The sequence below is a fragment of the Temnothorax nylanderi genome, unplaced genomic scaffold (assembly GCF_030848795.1).
Source record: "Temnothorax nylanderi isolate EJ_2023f unplaced genomic scaffold, tnyl_v1.0 TNYL_tig0372_pilon, whole genome shotgun sequence".
In the NCBI taxonomy this organism is placed as follows: domain Eukaryota; kingdom Metazoa; phylum Arthropoda; class Insecta; order Hymenoptera; family Formicidae; genus Temnothorax; species Temnothorax nylanderi.
Window position 1 is genome coordinate 81,549 of NW_027249434.1, and position 20,976 is coordinate 102,524.

General features: G+C 46.2%; 2 protein-coding genes across 4 annotated transcripts in view; one reads left to right on the forward strand and one right to left on the reverse strand.

Annotated features, from left to right (window-relative positions):
• The window catches only part of LOC139781893 (uncharacterized), a 34,641-nt gene continuing 13,665 nt past the window's right edge, over positions 1-20,976 (reverse strand). For all 3 annotated transcript variants that reach the window (XR_011720725.1, XR_011720724.1, XM_071720780.1), the window contains one exon: positions 1-810. Coding sequence is in view for 1 of the 3 variants with exons in the window: in XM_071720780.1 (XP_071576881.1) it covers positions 176-790 (615 nt within the window). In the remaining 2 variants the exon portion in view is untranslated. The remainder of the gene's footprint in view (positions 811-20,976) is intronic.
• Positions 6,597-19,040, forward strand: LOC139781889 (uncharacterized). The gene is made up of 3 exons (XM_071720777.1): positions 6,597-6,610; positions 6,878-7,589; positions 18,987-19,040. The coding sequence occupies exons 1-3, from the start codon at positions 6,597-6,599 to the stop codon at positions 19,038-19,040; spliced, it is 780 nt and encodes a 259-aa protein (XP_071576878.1).

Genomic DNA, 20,976 nt, shown 5'->3' on the forward strand with positions numbered 1-20,976 from the left:
CTCCCGTTCGTCCCATCCTCATTTACTCCAATCCCTCTTCCCTCCCTCCCCCTTATCCTCGTCCGGCTCCATCAGCAATTTCTTTTCCAAATCCTTGGAGATTTCCTCTTCCTCTGATCTCTCCGATCTCTTCCTTCGCCCACCCTCCATTTTCTCCTCTCTCTCCTCTCTCTCCCTATCTCTCCTTTCCAGACTTATCTTTGTCTATCTTCACTCCTAAGCTGTTTCCAGCCTTTCTCCTCGCCTCTATCACCCGCCATTTCTCCTCTTCGTCCTTTAGCTTCACCAAAAGCGTTATCCATGCTCCTCTTTGACCCACTATACTCACCTCTCTCACCGTAACCCTTATCCTTAGTCCTTCCGCAAACACCTCCTTCACCTTCTCCCAGTGCGAGCCCTTGTCCCCCCATACCTCCTTCTCCGCCCTTACTATTACATTTCTTTTCCTTTGCTCCTCTTCACTCCTCTCACGCACCCCCGCCCACCATTTCCTCCTTACCCCCACTCCCTCCTCGTTGTCCTCCCTCTTCCTTTTCCCTCCGTTTTGCTCCATTCTCTCTACCTTCCTCTCCATTCTCCTTACTTTCTCCTCAAGCTCCTCTATCCTCTCCTCCTTCTTTCTCTCCTCCTCTTTCTTCTCTTTCACCATCTTCCTTACCTTCTCCTCTAGCTCCTCTATTCTCTCCTCCTTCCTTCTCTCCACTTCTTTCCTTTCCTTCTCCACCTTCTTTAGTTTCTTCTCCATAATCCTTTCCACCGCCTCCGCTATTATTCTTCCTTCTTCCTCCATCCTGATTAGTCCTGGGTAATCTGTAAATTTAATTTAATCACCTCCTCTTTCTTCCTCTTTCCTCTTTCCTCCTCACTTTCCCCCCTACTCCCCTTCTCCCTCACCTCGTTCCTTCTACTGCCTCCACCATCCCCCCTTTTCCTCTCCTTCTTTCCCCCTCTAGTTCCATCATCCATTCCTCCCCTCCTCCGTCCTCGTCTAGCACCCATCCCACCGCTTCCTGCCAGCTACCACTTCCTGATTCCCATCTTGTACATTCCTCCCACACATGCTCCCATGATTCCTCCCTGTGTTCACATAACCTACATTTCTTCTTCTCTTCCGTTTCCCAGTATTTGCTCTTTCTCATCTCATTTCCTAATCTAAATCTCGCCACCCTGTTCCATCTGCTCTCTCCCCATCCTTTCTTCAAATACCCCGGAATACCCTCTCCTTTTATCACCTTGTACCATCTGTTATACTCCGCACCCTCGATCCTTTCCCATCTCTCTCTTCTTTGTACTTCCTTGTCCCCTCCGAACAGTTTGTGGAACCATTCTTCTTCGTCTTGTCTCAGTTTTTCCAGTTCCTTCAATTCAACACCTCTGCCTTCAAAAAACTTTCCTCTTTCTCTCTCCCAGTTTGAACTTGTTTTCCCTTCTTTCTCCTTTCCTTTCACCTCCTCCCAGCATAGCCTTGCCAATTCACTTCCTCTACCCTCCTCTAGTTTTCTCTCGAATCTCCATGCTCTCATCCCTGCCCTCCCTCTCAACTTATCCCTTTGCGTCTCCTCCCTAACTAGATACCATGGCGTTCTCCCATCCACTCCCAGTACCCATCTGATATACCTTTCTTCCAGTCTTTCCATTCCTTCCCTTTCTATCCATCCCCATATTTCCGCTCCATATCCCATTACCGTCCACACCAGTCTATCAAATAGCCACAATCTTTTTCCCCAGTCTCTCCCAAATCTCCTCTTCCCTATCCCCCAGATCTTCCCCATCACTGCCGCCGCCTTCTTGATCCTTTCCCTTACCTGCGCTTCTTGTCCTCCATTCCTTTGGAACATGTACCCTAAATATCGAAATTCCTTCACCTCTCCTAATTCTTTTCCTTCCCACCTCCATCTTCTCTTACTGTCCCTCCCTCCTCCTTTCCTAAATCTCATAATCTTTGTTTTCCCCACGTTCAATTCCAATCTCTTCCTACTTAGATAACCTTCAAGTCTTTCCAACATGCTCCTCATTTGGTCCTCGTCCTCCGCCAACAGCACTATATCATCCGCATACGCCAACGTATATACCCTCCTACCTCCTAACACCACTCCTCCCCATTTAACCTTGCCAATTTCCTGTTCCATATCCGCCAGTAACACGTTAAACAGCAACGGACTCAGTGGGCACCCTTGCCTTACTCCTCTTCCCGTCCAGAACTCTTCTCCCATTCCGTCTCCTACCCTTACCCTACTTATCGTCTCGCTTAACAACTCCTCCGTTCTCCTCACCAGCCCTTCTCTTACTCCCCTTTCTCTCATTGCTTTTATTAGGACTCTTCTATCTACCGAATCAAACGCCGCCTTAAGGTCCACGAAACATACTATCAATTTTCCCCCCTTCTTTTCTAACCTTCTGTTCACCAAGTAGTTCAACACATAGATGTTATCTATTGTTCCCATCCCCCTTCTGAAACCTGTCTGGTTCTGTGGTACTATTCTCTTCACCTCTGTCTCCTCTCTTAACCTCTCTGCCAGAATAGCCGTGTACACCTTGTATAACGACGGCATTATTGTCACCCCTCTATACTCCTCCGCTCTTTTCCCTTCTCCTTTCTTTACAATTATTGCGCAATTATTCTCTCCTTCCAGTTCTCCGGCCATCCCCCTTCCTTCCATATCCTGTTAATATATTTCCATGCCCAACTCTCCAGCCCCTTTCCCCCTCGCTTCCAGACCTCTCCTGGTATCCCATCCCTTCCCATAGCTTTTCCGTCCTTTAACCTCTTTACCGCTCTCCTCATTTCTTCTAGGCTAATCTCCTCTTCCTCTTCTCCCTCCTTTTCCTTCCTTTTTCCTTCTTTCCCCATCCTCACCCTCCCTTCCACTCCTCCCAGTAGCTTCATAAAATGCTCTTTCCATTCCTCCTCTTCTATTCCTTCCTCAATCCCCCTCCTTTTTTTCCTCTCCTTATTTACTATCTCCCATACTTCCGCCTCCCTCCTTGCTCCCTCCGCCTTTCTCTCCCATCTCTGATTCTCTTCTTCCCTCTTCCTCTTACACATCTCTCTAAAATCCTTCCTCTTTTCTTTGTACGCTCCACCCTCTCCTCTTCCTTTCCTCCAATTCCTTAATTTTCTTCTTGCCTCTTTCTTCGCCTCTCTACATTCTTCATCCCACCATCCTACCTTCCCCCTCTTTCCTCCCATCTCCTCCTCCACCCCTTTTATTGCCTCCTTTATTCTTGCCTCCATTTCTTCCCATTCCTTGTTCAAATCTGCCGCTTTTTCCTCCATCGCTCCTATTTTTTCCATGAACCTCTTTGATCCTTCCTCGTTTCATATCCCCCTGTTTCCCTTTTTCTCCCTCCTTTTTCCTCCATTTCCCTCTTTCCCCCTCCTTAAGGCTATTTCCAAGGGGTGATGATCCGAGTCCACTCTATCCCCCACTGTCATACTCTCTACCTTCTCTCTTACTTCTCCTTCTCCTATCACATAGTCGATCACCGTGTCTCCTCTTCCCCCCGTAAAAGTAAACTCCCCCTCCTCGTCTCCTCTCACATTGCCATTGAAGATTTCCCATCCTCTCTCTTCTATGCTATTTATCAGCCGCCTCCCCTCTCTGTCTATCTTTTTATCCTTTGATCTTCTTCCCCCTCCGCGCTGTCCTGCCCCCTCCTCCTCTTCTATCCCTCCGCCTTCTTGGCCGGTCCTTGCATTAAAATCTCCCCCAATAATCGTAAACCTTCCTTCTTCTTTCTTCTCCATTATTAGTCCCAGCTCCTGTAGCATATCTTCCATCTCCTCCTTCTTTGCGTAGACCCCAACAATACTCCAGTTCTCGTCACCTATCCTAACCTTTCCTTCTATCAGTCCCTCCCTGCCTATTACTATTTCCGTTCCCTTCTCTTTTAACTCCTTTCTTATACCCATTATCATCCCTCCAATCGCTCTCCCTTTTTTGTTCCTTTTCCTTGCCAATTGCACTCCCCATTCATACCCTTTTGGCAGCCTTCCTCTTATTCTTCCCCAACCCTTTTCCCCTATCCACGTCTCTACCATGACCAGGACGTCCTGTTTCTTCAGCCCTTCCCAGAACTCCTTATCTTTATTTTCCAAACCTGCTACATTCCAGAATACGATTCTCCATTCTGCTTTACTTCCCCCCTCCCCTTCTCTTCCAACCTCCGCCTTTCCCTTCCCGACTTCCACCCCTCCAGCTTCTCCTCCTCCTATTCCCCCGTCTCCATTCCTACTCCTCCCCCTCCTAATTTGCCTCCCTCCCCTTCTTTTCCTCCTCCGCTCTCCCTTCTTACCCTTCCCTTTTCATCCTTTAATACCCCCTCAGTAGGTAAGCTAGGCCGATTCTAAATGAAATGTGGGCGAGGGGGGTGAGGGGCGGGGGGGGTATACCGCGGGGGGGGGGGTACCGCGGTTTCGGGCGCCGCGAGGAGGGGGGGGGGGGAACCGCGTTGTCTGCCGCGCCGCGGACGGGGGAGGGGGGTACCGCGTTTTCGGGCGCCGCGAGGAGGGGGAGGGGGGAACCGCGTTGTTTGCCGCGCCGCGGGCGGGGGAGGGGGGAACCGCGTTTTCGGGCGCCGCGGGAGAGGGGTCCGCGGGGTGAGGGGACCCGCGTTCGCGTTTTCGGGCGCCGCGGGAGAGGGGTCCGCGGGGTGAGGGGACCCTCGTTCGCCTTTTCGCCGCGCCGCGGGGAGGGGCGACCGCGTTTTCGCCGCGCCGCGGAGTCCGCGTGCAACGGCCGCGTCGGTCCGCGTGACGTCACACGGCACGCTCCCGCTCGCGTTATCTCCCCCTCGTAGATGTTCTCTCGCGCCCCCGTCCCCCGTTCGCGCGCGTCTTCACGGTCGCGCGCGATCCCTCTCCCCCGTTCGCGGTCTCTCTCGCTCCCGGCCCCGTTCGCGTTCTCGCTCACGATCGCATATCTTTTCTTCGCCAACGATATTTAATAGTTTAGATCTTAATATTTAATTTTTAATATTACATTTAAGTAAACGATAAACGAAGACAGCTTAATTCTAATGATAGGGAATGAGATGAACGGTAAATGAAAAGGAAAAATAATTAAAATTTTTTTAACCATATTATATGCATTTATTTATCATGTAGCGCATTATACACAATAGTATCGGCAGCATATACGCCAACAGTTCGCAATCTATTAGCGAATTTTTATCATAAACTTCACGTAAGCTTCTAACTGCATTACATTTATTGGTAATACAATTTTGACGTAAAATTGTTACAAATTGTTTAAATTTTTCACTTACGCCGTGAACATTTTGACATAGTTGAAAATATACATTTTCGACGCAATGTTCTAGTTCGAACAGGAAGAGTACGGTTGACGGTTTCATGTACAGGCTGGTGTCGCACGATGTCAACTTTACAATATCTGCGTCACGTATTTTAACGAGTTCCAGATCTCGAAACGCTAGCGATGATGGCGCCGATGACTGCACGAGTCGCTGAATATCTGCACGTTTTTCGATGAATGTCACCCACGTTGCATGAGGCAGAATTATCCGCTTGCCTCGGTTATCACCAATATGTATATCCACAGAGGACATAGGTCCCGCGTTGATTCCAACATCCAAAAATTTATACGCTGTCGATGTCAAGGCAAATCTCCTTCCCAAAATACGAGGCGTGTAGCGGGGTTTATCAAAACTGAAAAAATACAATTATGTTTATAAAAGTTTTTTTTTGCACAAGCATATACGAAAATTAGCGGTACTTACTCATTGTGCTGTTTCTCGCACGTTTCATCCTGAATCGGAACGTAGTAGTTCGCACCACGAGTGTACATCGTAACTGGAGGCTGTTTGCGACGTACTCGAACCGTATCAAACTCTTGACTGCGCTCTAGAATCCTCGTAGACTATTTATACGTACAAAAATGCGAATCTTGCAAATAGCGCCAATGTACGGCTGCTGCTGCATGGTGACCACCACCACAATCCACATATATGTTAAATGAGATATCTTTGTCAAGAACATTCGTGATGAGATCACCTCATCGGGCAATAGCATCAAATATGATTTATTTTCAAAAGCATACGTGTCTCGCAATGATTTCATCGAACACGTGCAAAACTGCAAATTTTGCAATTTCGCATAAGTCAATTGCGCGATATTGTTTTCAAGAACATGTCGCGACGTGTCTCGCGATGATTTTATCGAACACGTGCAAAACTGCAAATTCTGCAATTTTACATAAGTCAATGGGGCGTTATTGTTTTCAAGAACATACATGTCTCGCGATGATTTCATCGGACACGTGCAAAACTGCAAATTTTGCAAATAGCGCCGATGTACGGCTGCTGCATTGATACAGATCAAATCACCGAAAGTCAATGGCGCGATATTGTTTTCAAGAACATACGTGTCTCGCAATGATTTCATCGCACACGTGCAAAACTGCAAATCGTAGATTTTTCGGAAGGCGCAAATGTATGGATGCTGAGATAAAATTAGATATGATAAAAAAACAAACGATGCATCATTAGTAGAATATAAATTGATGAATCTGGGTGATACGCTCAGTGGTCGAGGACTGGAAGTCGCGAGTGCAACAAATTATGTCAGAAAGAGGAACATGGAGCAAGAGTTGTTGGACCAATCCACCCTTTTAAATTCGAGGGAAGACTTTGCCGCGTGGGAGCAACGATGCGACGAGTTTATCGAATCGTTGGAAGAACAAAGCCGAATTAAACGGCCACGATTATCGATCGGTCTTAAACAGTCGTTGGTCGCCTGTATCGCACGACTCGAAGGTCTGAAAGACTCGGTACGTCAACGTTTTGTGCATGTGGGTGCAGGATACAGTGCGAGTAAGACAGGACTCAGATGGCGCGAGATAGATACGGCTTTTGAAAGTCGTATACTGACCGGTGTGGTAATAAATTCCAAACACATCGACTCTCATCAATTTCTCAAAGATGCGAGAGACATTGTACTCATTCATGTGCGGAACGTCATGCAACGACATGACAATGTAAAAATAAACACAATGTTTAATGGTGAATTTGTTGCGGGTGACAAACGCGCGAATAAAAGTATCGCAACGAGAAACTATGAACTCTTTCGTGAGTCCGATCTGTGTGAGTGGTACAAGCGACACGTCATCGAGCCTACCCTAGCATCGCTGGAGGAATTCCAGGAACGTGATAGCGGATGGGCGTTGTCGCGTATACTTAATTTGACAGTTAACATAAACAAATATAATCCATTGCACGCGGGGTGTTTTGTGGAAATACCGCGAGAAATTAAAATAAAGAGAGCGGTGATAAACGTGCGATCAATGGGCAATGCATGTTTCGCATGGTCAGTGGTGGCTGCTCTACATCCGGCCCAAAGAAATGCAGATCTGCAATCGTCGTATCCTCATTACACGTCGGTGCTAAATCTTACAGACATTAAGTTTCCAATGACGTTGGATCAAATTAAACGGTTTGAAGATCACAACGACATCTCCATCAACGTGTACAGCATCGAGAAAAAAAACAAGGAACTTGCTATCTTGACAATACGGGTTACTGGTCGAAAGATTGGCAGGCATGTAAATCTGCTGTACGTGCAGGACGACAACGTGGGACATTTTGCATGGATCAAGAACCTGTCCCGCCTCGTGAGCTCACAAATTAATAAACATGGACATACAAAGTACATTTGTGATCGGTAAGTACCAATAGTTCTTTTAATAATATATAGAATATTTTATATTTTGTGTATAAAAAAAATTTATAATATTTGTGTTTAATTTTTGCAGATGCTTGCACTACTTCGGCTCCAGCGAGAAATTGGAAGCCCACACCGTCGACTGTCAGGAGATGAACGACTGCGCGATCAAGTTACCGAGCGATAACGACAAGTGGTTGGCTTTCAAGAATCACGGCAGGAAGGAACGAGTTCCGTTTATCGTATACGCCGACCTTGAATGTACCCTGGAGAAGATGGAAGCGGATCCGGAAACGTCCAGGTACACATATCAACATCATCGCGTGTTTAGCATAGGGTACTACGTGCGCTGCTCGTACGACGACTCGCTATCAATGTATCGGTTTCGTCGCGATAAGGAGTGCGTCGCGTGGTTCGCTGAGGAGCTAAGACGTTTAGCTCACGACGTAAAGACAATCTTGTCCACTAATATACCCATGGCGGATTTCACGCGAGACGAGTGGGAAAAGTTTAACAGCGCAACGCACTGTCACGTGTGCGAAAAACCGTTCGGGCCAGACGACGTGCGAGTATGCGATCATTGTCATCTGACCGGTCAGTACAGAGGTCCCGCGCACTCAAACTGTAATCTGGACTACAAAGATTCGCATTGCATTCCCATAGTTTTTCATAATTTATTTGGCTACGACGCACATTTTATTATAACGGAAATAGCAACAGCGTACGAAGGACATGTAGACTTGCTCCCAATCACAAAAGAGAAATATATTTCATTTACAAAAAACGTTAAAAGCACCGAAGATAAAGATAAGAAAACTTGCGTCAAATTGCGATTTATCGATTCGTACAAGTTTCTCACCGCTAGTCTCGACAAATTGGCATCTTATCTCAGCAAGGATAAACTGCGAATATTGCAACGCGAATTTTGTAAAATATCCGCAGAAAATTTTGATTTGCTGACACGAAAAGGCGTATTTCCGTATGAGTACATTGACTGCGTCGAAAAGTTGGAGGACTCGTGTTTACCGCCGCGCGACTCGTTTTATAGTTCATTGACAGGTGACACCGTATCCGAGAGCGATTACGCGCACGCCGTCAACGTCTGGCAGCGGTTCTCCATTCGAACGCTCGGTGACTACAGCGATTTATATCTCAAAACCGATGTCTTGCTGTTGGCCGATATCTTTGAAAATTTTCGCGATAGCTGCGTCGCGAGTTATGGACTCGATCCGGCGTATTATTATACACTACCAGGTTTTACGTGGGACGCTATGTTGAAGCATACGCGTATCAATTTCGAATTGCTCACCGACATTGACATGGTCATGTTTATCGAACGCGGTATACGCGGCGGTTTGAGTCAATGTTCAAACAGACGCGCACACTGACCTACCGTTTTGTCCGACGCGCGATAAACCACCCGGTAAGCGGCAGGACAAGCTCCTCGCAACATTATACGATAAGAAACGTTATGTAATACATTATCGCAACCTGCAGCAGTGTACTCGTCACGGTCTCCGTATATCAAAGATTCACCGCATATTGAAATTCGCGCAATCTCCATGGCTTCGCGATTATATAGAACTTAATACGAAATTTAGAACATTGGCCAAAAATGATTTCGAGAAAAATTTATACAAATTGATGAACAATGCTGTGTTTGGCAAAACCATGGAGAATGTGCGCAATCACGTTGACGTGCGACTCGTGACTCATTGGGAGGGTAGATACGGCGCGGAGGCATTGATCGCGAAACCAAATTTTCATAACCGAAGCGTCTTTTCGGAGAATTTAGTAGCAATAGAAATGCAAAAACTCGAGGTGAAGTTGGACAAACCAATCTACGTGGGTATGTGCATCCTCGATATATCCAAGATATGTTTGTACGAATTTCATCACGAGTACATGTTACCGTTGTATCGCGACAAGTGTAAAGTCACGTACACCGATACGGACAGTCTCATTTATCACATCGATTGCGAAGATGTGTATGACACCATGAAGCGCCACATTATTAGATTTGACACAAGCGATTACGCGGTCGATAATGCGTACGGTATCCAACTCACCAATAAAAAAGTTCCGGGCTTAATGAAAGACGAAAATAACGGTGCGATAATGACCGAATTCGTCGGGCTTAGAGCAAAGATGTACGCCTTGCGAGTAGACGGTAAGAAAGATACGAAAAAAGCTAAAGGTGTTAAGAGTAACGTCGTAGCCAGGTCGATAACGTTCGACGATTACACGCGGTGTCTGCGCGACGAAATTGAAATGACGCGACAGCAGACCTGCATAAGATCCAAACAGCACGAGGTATACACCGTGTCCGAAACGAAAATAGCTCTAAGTCCGTACGATGATAAACGATACATTATACCCGGTTCTACCGAGACGCTGCCATGGGGGCATTATAAAATACCATTGTAAAATACAATTGTAAATACATTTAGATATTTATGTAAATAAATGACTCATTTGTATGTATAATATGTTTTTATATTGTAATAAATTTTTACAATACATTATTCTTGTGTATCCATGAATTGTGTGAATTATCAAATCCTAACCACTTTACATAAACCTCATCCCCCCTTTTGCGCAAAACTTTTTCAACGAGATACACGTCGGGATTGGCAACGCAATGTAACTCGTATTCGTAGAAGCCACCGGCGACGGGTTTTCCGCAGGAATCTTCCAACAGATACGTCACGGGATTAGTTTTCTGCACTTTGACGATTCTAAACACCTCCGTGGTCCAATTTGGCGTGTATCCTTTCTTGAAGATTGTCTTGAATTTACTCACGCGTACCGAGTCGCCCACTTTGAATCGCGCGGGAGCAGCGATCTTTACGTGGCTGTACACCGTTGTTAGGAGCTTGTCGGCGATCGCGGGGGTAACATCGATGGGTCGCATGCCGATAGTTCGATGCTTTCGCGCGTTGTAATCCGATACGAGACCCGGCAGCGAGTCGATCCATTTGTAATTTCCGTTGAGCGTAAACATTTTCCACATATCGTTCTTGAGCGTGCGATTGAATCGTTCGACGACCGATGCCTTCATTACGGAATAGGTCGAATAGTGATTGATATTATGTTTCTTCAAGAGTTTCTGCACGTTTGCGTTGTAAAATTCTTTGCCCTTGTCAGTCTGCAGATTTTTCGGACATCTTCCGCCGTCTCGAATTATTTTCGCTATCGCCGTAGTAACCTCGGTTCCGCTCTTGGCCTTGAGCGGTACGGCCCATGCGTGCTTGCTCAGCACGTCGATAACGGTGAGTATGTAGTAGTAGCCTCTGTTGAATCGCGTGTATGGACGCATCTCGACCACATCCGCCTGCCACAGGTCATCGTATCCGCGCACTATGACGCGTCTTCGCGAAAAATTTCTTCTCGCAGGAGCGTGTAGTTCTTCCACCAGCCTCCGTTTCTCAGTTGATTGCTTCTTACTAGCCATGACGCTGACGCGCAACTGACGCAGAGATCAGATGTACGTTCTTATCTATTCGCGATGATTCGCAATTACATCTTGAATCATCTTTTGAAGTTCGTTTAGGGTAATTTGCACATTATTCTGGAATGCGGCCATCTTTTTCTCGATTTCATCCTGCTGATCTTTCAAAATTTGCACGCTCTGCTGCACGTAACGTTTATTGGCTGCATCGCCATCATCTACAAGCGGCGCTATCCGTCGAATCTTGCGCGATTTCGCGTCAAAGTCGGTGGCGACCATGCAAAGAGCGTTATCGCGCACGTAATTTCTGATTAATCCGCTCCATTGATAGTACGGTTCCGCACCGCCTCTTCCGAGCGATATACCAAACTTGTTGATCGGCATTTCGATGTTGATTGAACGACTCGCCGACGCGCGGTTTAATTTATAATAAGTCCAGCCTCGCGAAGTTCCTCGATAATCGACAGGATCTCGTTATCGTGACCGGTGTGACCCGCTAGGCGCGAAGCTTCGAGCAATCGGAGACGATCTACAAGCTCGTTGGGATCGTCCCAATGAACATAGTCGATCTTGTTGTCGTTTAATGTCATGGCACGCGGTATACCTTTTCCAGCTTTTTTACCCGAAATCGACGATGCAATTATATGGTCGATCTTGTTGCCGTTTAATGTCATGGCACGCGGTATACCTTTTCCAGCTTTTTTACCCGAAATCAACGGTGCGATTATTTGTGTGTACTTGTATCCCCTGTTGCCATTTATTCGAGCGTGAGCATCATAATTGCGTTTATGAGCACTCGTCGTCAACAGAATGCTCTTGTATGTTTGCATATCGTCCACCGTGTAGATATCATCATTGGGAAATTTCTTAAAGATCAACTCGTAAAGACCGCGTGTGCCAGCGTATCGTATGCCGTCGATAATTATGTTGTCCGCGTTGTTCACGTCAAAACGTTTATTACCGAGCATCATTCCATCGTTGCTGAAATAAACGCCGTATACGGTGTCTATACCGCTTTCTTGATCGCCGCTCAGAACTGCCCCGACGTACTTTTGGCCCAATAGACCAAAGTGATCTCGCAACGTTTCTCGACCTTCAGATGTTTGCAACTGCTGTCGAACGGACGTCACGAGTGAGTCATCCGTGGTTTCGAAAACATCTTCGTTTACGAGTGATTCGAGCATTGTGGGCTGCACGGAAGGCGCAGAGGTTATCGGTGGTTCATTCAATGGACCTGTCGATCGTTTCGATTTATGCGGTTGTAAAATTTTGGTTATTTCGCTCAAATTAGATGGCACATTTATCGATCGTTTCAACGTAACCGGAGTTGAAGCCATTACAGAGTCGTTAAACGAGGCGTTTGGTCGTTTTCGTTTGAACTTTGGCTCTTCGTTTTCCCACGCAGTTTTATTCTCAAGCTTTGACACGTCAGATTCTTTGCCAACGGTGTTTTCGGCAATCTGTCTTAGAGGCTCGATGATGGGCTTAAAGTGTCTCTCCAACGCGATATCTTCCTCCATTTTGCCAGTTTTCAAGGCGTGATACTTTTTGCGAATCGAATCGCTCGTTTTCGCAATTTGATTTGCTATTCTCTCGCGCTCTCTAATCTCCTCGCCGCTGTCCATGTCGCGATAACGTTGTTCAATCGGCGCGTCGACAACAACTAACCGCGTTTCGGTATCGCAAAGTCGTTAAATCCTTTTCTGTATCGACCATTTGAAATCGCGCTGTCCTTGTCTATCACCATGAATCCATACTTTTGTTGCCAACATGTATGACACAATTTGCTGAAATCATCGTATGACATATCTGTGTTTACGTGATCGTTGAATATGTGTTTCAGATTGGTACCATCCTGTTTAAACAGAATCAATAAATTCGCGTTGTCGCGTATAAGATGCTTCGGTATCTTTGCATACGTCTGACAAAGATAGAAGTAGTCAACGTCGGCGTGCCGGCCCATTGCAAAGTATTCTCTTATCGTATCCTGCTTGTCGCATGCCACGTCATCAAAGATAAAAATAGAATTCGGGAGCGCCTCGCTCGGTGGAATGACGTCACTGTTATTCGAGAACGTAAAGTAGCCAATTTCTTCTATCGGTGTTAGTATATTCTCCAAATATCGGTATTTCGACTGTTGCAACGATTTCGAGTACACATACACGTTCTCGAAGCGTACACCGTGCGGACTTTCCAGCAAGCTTATCAAGACGTTTGTCTTGCCGCAATTCGACGGACCGCAGATGATACCACGTATAGAAATCGGTAACATGTCTCCATGTTTGCGTACCTTTTTCGTTAACTGTATCCTATCGTCAAAGTTTGTCACTTTGATCGTCCGCGATTGTCGTACGAACCGCATTTTACCTCCCCTCCACAACGAATAAAAAACAGTATCGAGAAAGCTGGCCTATTTATAGAGGCGCGTAGAGCTGAGATGCTCAGTCTTTAAAATGTTTTTGCTCGTGTCGGATAACAGCGATATTTACGATTTAACCGCCGAGCAGTTAAAGTATATACCAAAGGTCATTCTACTACGGCAGTTTTATAATCATATAGGTTATTTGTGGGATAAGCTTCCCGAACATATCAAGGCAGATTCGGAGGTTCAGCAATACCGTCGCTGTTTAATACATTATAATTTGTCGTGTCAGCAAACGCACATCGACGGTCCGCCGCCGTTGATAAAAAACTGCGGCGAATGCCGCCGAAGATAGGTCGAGGTCTGTTGAATCGCGCGATAAACGCGCTTCCGATCGAATTACACATTCCCGGCTATCAATTTTGCGGTCCGGGAACTCATTTAGATACACGATTGGCAAGAGGTGATCAGGGTATTAATCCATTGGACGCAGCGTGTCGCGAGCACGACATAGCCTACTCGCGTAGCAGCGATCTCGCAGAACGACACGTGGCAGACAATATACTTGCCGCGAAAGCGCGAAAACGTGTCACCGCGAACGATTCGACTCTCGGAGAGAGAGCTGCAGCTACAGCCGTCTGGGCGGCCATGAAGGCTAAAACGAAACTCGGTATGGGTTTGAAAACTAAGAAAAAGAAGAAGAACAAGCGAATACTTCCGATAGCGAAACGCGGTGGTATCCTACCGATCCTGCCGTTATTAGGGGTTCTCGGTTCGTTGGTCGGCGGAGCGGCGGGAGTCGCAAAGGCCGTGAACGATAACAAAGCCGCGCGACGTCAGCTGGAAGAGATGCAACGTCACAATCGCGCCATGGAAGGTCACGGACTTTATCTCGCTCCAAACAAACGCGGACGGGGAGTCTCGAGAAAAAAAAAACGTCGAAGAGACGCTAAAAATTCCCCAGGGCGTAACTACCAACGTACAACTGCAACAATTGGCAAAACGTATGCACATTCCATATTTTCGAGGTATTTTCATGCGCGACTCGTTACCGATCGGCGGTGTACGTCGAAACGAGAGCGGTATCGTGAATTTGGATAATACTGAGGGACCGGGTACTCACTGGGTGGCGTACGCGAAGAGGGAAGATCGTGCCATATATTTCGACAGTTTTGGCAATCTTCGACCACCGAGAGAATTGGCGCAGTATCTAAAGAACAATGTAATAGAGTACAATCGCACGCCATATCAGCGATACGATCAGAGCAATTGTGGACAACTGTGTCTGCGTTTTCTACAGTCGGCTGACAATCAATTTAAAGACCGGCGTTACGCTGTTTAATCTCAGTATTCATTCAAACATGTCACTGACATTTACGCTCACCGGCAAGAGCAGCATCCTCGCGGTAAGCTACTTTCCCGCCGTGGATTTGAGCGATGGCGATTACGAGCTCGGTCTGACAGATTTTGAAACCTATCACACGATACCGAATGTAAATTCGTCGAACAATAAATTCTACTATGACGACGACAAGGAGATTACCATTCCCGAAGGATCGTACGAACTGCGTGATATAGACATGTATCTGAAACGCGCTCTTTTATGGGATCAATCCAATAATGTCTCGATAAACGAAGATGAATCGCACCCATTGATTATTATTCGGGCTAATAACAATACGATGAAGAGCGAGATCAAGTGCGCTTATCGGATAAATTTCACCAAACCGAACAACATTGGATCGCTGCTGGGATTTTCAGCGAATCGCGTGCTGGAGTCGCGACAATGGCACGAATCGGATGTTCCGATAAATATCATCAACGTAAACATCATTCGCATAGAGTGTAACGTGACCGCGGGTGCGTACAGCAACGACAAGTACGTGCACACGATACACGAGTTTTCACCGAGTGTGCCTCCAGGATATAAGATATCGGAAACGCCGGCACAGATCATTTACCTTCCGATCATCGTACGGAGCATTTCGGACTTGACGCTTCGCGTCGTGGATCAGGACGGCCGATTGATTGATTTTCGTGGAGAGGAGATCACCGTTAGACTGCATGTACGAAGACGACAGCGATAACGTGAGATGCTCGTACTGAACGAAGCTGAGCAGGTGCAACAGACGAGAAACAAAATTAGAGAGACAATCCGATCGCCAAAGAAGAAACTCACTGCGTCGAACGTTGAATTTCTGAAATCATTGGGTTTCGTCGTACGAAATGGCTAATATCTTAAACATTGGAGGTGAACCGATCTTTGACGACAGCGTCGTCAAGATTGAGACACACACGTACAATCCGTACGCCAACACAACGTTTGAACATAACGATGAGATAAGAATACCCATACAACAACAGGATTTATACACGTTGCCGTGCGAGAGCTTTCTCTACGTTGAAGGAAGATTGACGATAAAGAAAAGGAATGACGAGTCTCAGGCAACGCTTGCGAATAATTGTGCAGCGTTCATGTTCGATGAGATTCGATACGAGCTCAACGGTGTGGAGATTGATCGCAACAGAAACGTTGGAATAACCAGTACCATCAAGAACTATGTATCGCTATCGTATAATGATTCTCAACTCATGCGGAATGCTGGATGGGACGTTTCATCGAGCATACCGGAAGGATACTTCAACTTTTGCGTACCGCTCAAGAGGTTGCTGGGCTTTTGCGAGGATTACAAACGCGTGGTTGTTAACGCTCGTCACGAATTAATTTTGATACGAGCGCGCAGCGACAACAATTGCATTGTGGGAAATCCGGCGACGGAGCCGGAAATTGAATTGTTTAAAGTACAGTGGCGAATGCCTCACGTCACATTAAACGAGATCAATAAGCTATCCATGCTACGGGCCTTGGAAACGGGCGATATCTTAGTGTTAGTTTCCGTTCGTGGGATCTGTACGAGTACCCCATGTTGCAGAGCACGACCAAGCATTCGTGGGCCGTCAAAACGGCGACTCAGCTGGAGAAGCCGCGATACGTTATCTTTGCGCTGCAGACCGGGCGCAAGAATATCATGTCTCAAAATGTTAGCGTATTCGATGACTGTAACTTGACCAACGTGAAACTTTATCTAAACTCTGAATTTTATCCGTACGACGACTTGAATCTGGATTTTGGCAAAAATCGATACGCCGTCCTTTTCGATATGTATGCGCGTTTTCGTAAAGCTTATTACGGATACGATTCCAGTGATACGCTTTGCAGCTTGTATACATTCCTGATGGAAGGACCTTTTGTTGTCATCGATTGCTCGCGACAAAACGAATCTGTCAAGAGCGCCACCGTGGATGTGCGAATAGAATTTGACTGCAAAGAGAATGTACCGGCAAATACTACCGCCTATTGTCTCATTTTGCATGATCGCGTAATCGAATACTGTCCATTGTCGAACGTAGTGCGCAAAATCATGTAAATTGCAATATCAGCGGGTATTGCGATATAAGATACACTGATGTACCGCGATAAGATACAGATTGCTCCGTCGTTTCGTCATGATCGTACCAACGTTTGTCGATCTGCAAGGCTTCACCATCGGGATGAAATTTGTCGTAAAGGAGGTGGCGGTTCTGAGAAACGGGACCGTTTTGGCGCATTACATTTTTACATGTCCCATGCCATGGAGTCTCCTCACGAAATCCGACAAATCATGCGCTTCTTGGTTGATTGCAAATCACCATGGACTACGATGGGAGGATGGAAACGTGCCATACAGCATGGCGAAACATTTAATTACATCGGCCGTGCTTGGAGAGAGCGACGAGACGTCGACTCTTGTGTACGTCAAGGGATGCCAGAAACGAGAATGGCTGGTGGATCTACTTGAGAATAAAGCTAGAAAAAATCTAAACATTGAGACTTTGGAATCCGATTACGAAGATATCGAATCTTTAAATAATCTAGATGTTACTAATACTATAAGATGTGAAAAACATGTTAAGAATTGCGCATTACAAAATGTATTAAAAATATGTAACTGGTGGTCGCGACACCAGAAAAAATTATGATTTTTTTTAAATAAACTATATATGTATATATAAAATGTTTTATTTCCTTTTCCCACATAGTTTGTAATATAATATAGATGTTTTAGTTGTTTAAAAGCTATTCAAAAGCTGTTTTAGCTGTTCAAAAGCTGTTTTTAATGCTGTTTTAGTTGTTTTTAGTTGTTTGATAGCTGTTTGATAGTTGTTTTTAGTTGTTTTTAGTTGTTTCTAAAGATGTTTTTAGTTGTTTGATAGTTGTTTGATAGATGTTTTTTAAAGCTGTTTTAGTTGTTTTTAGTTGTTTTTAGTTGTTTGATAGCTGTTTTTAAAGCTGTTTTAGTTGTTTTTAGTTGTTTGATAGCTGTTTGATAGTTGTTTTTAGTTGTTTTTAGTTGTTTCTAAAGATGTTTTTAGTTGTTTAATAGCTGTTTTTAGTTGTTGTTTGATAGCTGTTTTAAAGAAGTTTGATAGCGGTTCAATAGCAGTTATACAGATTAAACCATTGAAAGTTAATGGTGCGATATCGTTTTCATGAACATACGTGTCTCGCGGTGACTTCATTGCACACGTGCAAAACTGTACATCGTAGATTTTTCGCAAGGCGCATCCGTACGGATGTTGAGATCATTGTGAAATTAGATATGTTAAACAAACGATGTGACAATAGTGAGATATAGAAGGATGAATTTGAGGGTATGCTCAGTAGTCGTGGACCGAAAGTCGCGAGTACAGCACATGACGCGATATGAGCGACGAATACATAAAATTGTGCAAACCGGTGCTCAATTCTAAATTCAGGATCGTGAAAATCAGCGAACCGCGCATGAGAAATTGTAGCAGATTGAACTTGTGGAACGTCGACGTAGCGCGATATTTGATCCGTCGCGAATTGGGAATCGCCGATCTCCGATCGAACCGAGAGTTTCTCAACAGCGAATTTGATTGGAAAAGAAACTTCGGATATTTTCCAAAGTTTATATTTTAGCGCGTGAGTGGAACAGAGTGTATATAAAATGGATTTTGAAGAATTGCAGTTTGAAGGAGAAGAAAGAATGGAAGTTGAAGCAAACGATGAAGAAATGGAAGTGCCTGAAGAAATGGACATTGAGGTAAATGAACAGGAACATGAACAAGAACATGAACAAGAAATTGATGATGATGCAATTTTGTCAAACGATTCGTGTTACGACAGTGAAAAGTTTGAGGATGTTTCGGAAGTAATTTTCCGAGTATTAAACCAGGCTGAAGTGAATACCTTAGATGAATTGAAAAAGATGTGTTGCACATACTTTTATTATACTTCTGGTAATGTAAAATTTTGTGCATCGTGTACTGTGAGATTACGAGAATTATTCTCAATGTTGTACGCTGAGCGAAAACATGACACCCGTGCCTATATACTGATCGATCATTTATTCTGTGCGTCGTGTGGAGGTCCACTACATCAAATAATGCCGTGTAATCTCTGTTCAATTTGCACTGTTTGTGATTGATAGTGCTACGTGGCAAAGACATGGTGTTCGAAGGCTGTCTGTATTGCATATCAATAAAACTGCAGTTTATGCTTACAGCTTCTTTCATGTGTTGCTTCTTTCTAACTTATCTGTGTTCAAAACTTTAAATATTTTGTATAAAATCATTGTTGTGTTGCAAATTGCCGAGGGTGTCTGACTCAAGAGCCAGGGGTTTCAGGTTGAAATCAAGCGGTGGTAAGCAAATTTTCTATTTGTAGTTTTCGCATAATTTCTGAACGAGACCGCGAACGGGGGAGAGGGATCGCGCGCGACCGTGAAGACGCGCGCGAACGGGGGACGGGGGCGCGAGAGAACATCTACGAGGGGGAGATAACGCGAGCGGGAGCGTGCCGTGTGACGTCACGCGGACCGACGCGGCCGTTGCACGCGGACTCCGCGGCGCGGCGAAAACGCGGTCGCCCCTCCCCGCGGCGCGGCGAAAAGGCGAACGAGGGTCCCCTCACCCCGCGGACCCCTCTCCTGCGGCGCCCGAAAACGCGAACGCGGGTCTCCTCACCCCGCGGACCCCTCTCCCGCGGCGCCCGAAAACGCGGTTCCCCCCTCCCCCGCCCGCGGCGCGGCAAACAACGCGGTTCCCCCCTCCCCCTCCTCGCGGCGCCCGAAAACGCGGTACCCCCCTCCCCCGCCCGCGGCGCGGCAGACAACGCGGTTCCCCCCTTTCCCTCCTCGTGGCGCCCGAAAACGCGGTACCCCCCTCCCCCGCCCGCGGCGCGGCAGACAACGCGGTTCCCCCCTCCCCCTCCTCGCGGCGCCCGAAAACGCGGTACCCCCCCCGCGGTATACCCCCCCCGCCCCTCACCCTCCTCGCCCACATTTTATTTAGAATCGGCCTAGCTTACCTACTCCCCTCTTCCGCGTCCCATCTCCACCATACATTTTCCAATCTTATTCTACCTGCCTTAAACCAAGCCCTTCTTCCCTTCCACCCCTCTCTTCTCACTATCTCTCTCAATATCCAATCCGTCCTTCTTTCCTCCCAAGACAAGTCCTCCGTGATTCTCTCCCTTCGTCCCGCCAAACTCTTCTTTTTTTCCATTATCTCCCATTTTTGCTCCTCATTTTCTAACTTCAGCAGCACCATTTCCCTTCCTTTTTCCCTATCCCCCCCTATTTTCTTCACCTCTAACACCTTTACTTTGGCCTTCATTCCCTCCAATAGCTTTTCCACCTCTTGTCTTCTCCCTCCCTCCTTCACTTCTAGCCCCCTTACCACTACATTTCTTCTTCTCTCCTCCTTCTCCTTCTTTTCCAGCTTTCTCTCTATCTCTCTCATCCTCTCCACCACTTCCTCATTTTCGTTATCTGACTCCCCTTCTCTCTCCTCCTTCCTCTCTCCTATTTTCTCCTCCCATCTTTTCTCTCTTCCCTCCACCTTCTCCTCTAGCTTCTTTACTCTCTCTTCCAGCGCTTCTCTCTGTTTTTTCCATATTTCCTCCCTTCTCTTCATCCCCTCCTTCAGTCCCTTGATTTCATTCTTTATTTCCTCTTTGTCTTTTTTCCTTTCTTTCTCTTGTTCTTCCATCTTCCTTAATATCTCCTTGAACATCTCTTCTGCCTCCATATTTCCTTCCCCTTCTTCTCCTTTTTTGATCTTCGCTGGCGGTGATCTGTAGACCCTCCTTGTTTCTTTGAACCTTCCTAGGATCTCTTCCTCTGCTCTCGCCTTTGCTTCCTCCTCTTCTCTTTTCCTTTTCTGAAAGAAATCTAAGACCGACCCTAGGCTATCCGTTCTCCCTCTCAGCTTTCCAAGCTCTTCGGCCTTTGTTGGTCTGCCCCTTGCCCTCCTCTCCCCCTCGCCCTCTCCCTTCTTTTCTTTGCCTTCTTGCTGTTCACTCTCTATTCTTACTTCCTTCTCTTGCTCCATCCGCCGCTCCTACCTTGATTTGACCCTCCTATTCGTTATCTCTCCTATTCTCTTCTCCCTTTACCTGTCCTATACTATACTCTATGC

What these genes read in the sequence shown, in the direction of transcription:
- LOC139781889 (XM_071720777.1), top strand. An exon ending in TGTACGTGCAGGACGACAAC is followed by an intron (nt 7,590 to 18,986) that starts GTGGGACATTTT and finishes TGTGATTGATAG; the next exon opens with TGCTACGTGGCAAAGACATG.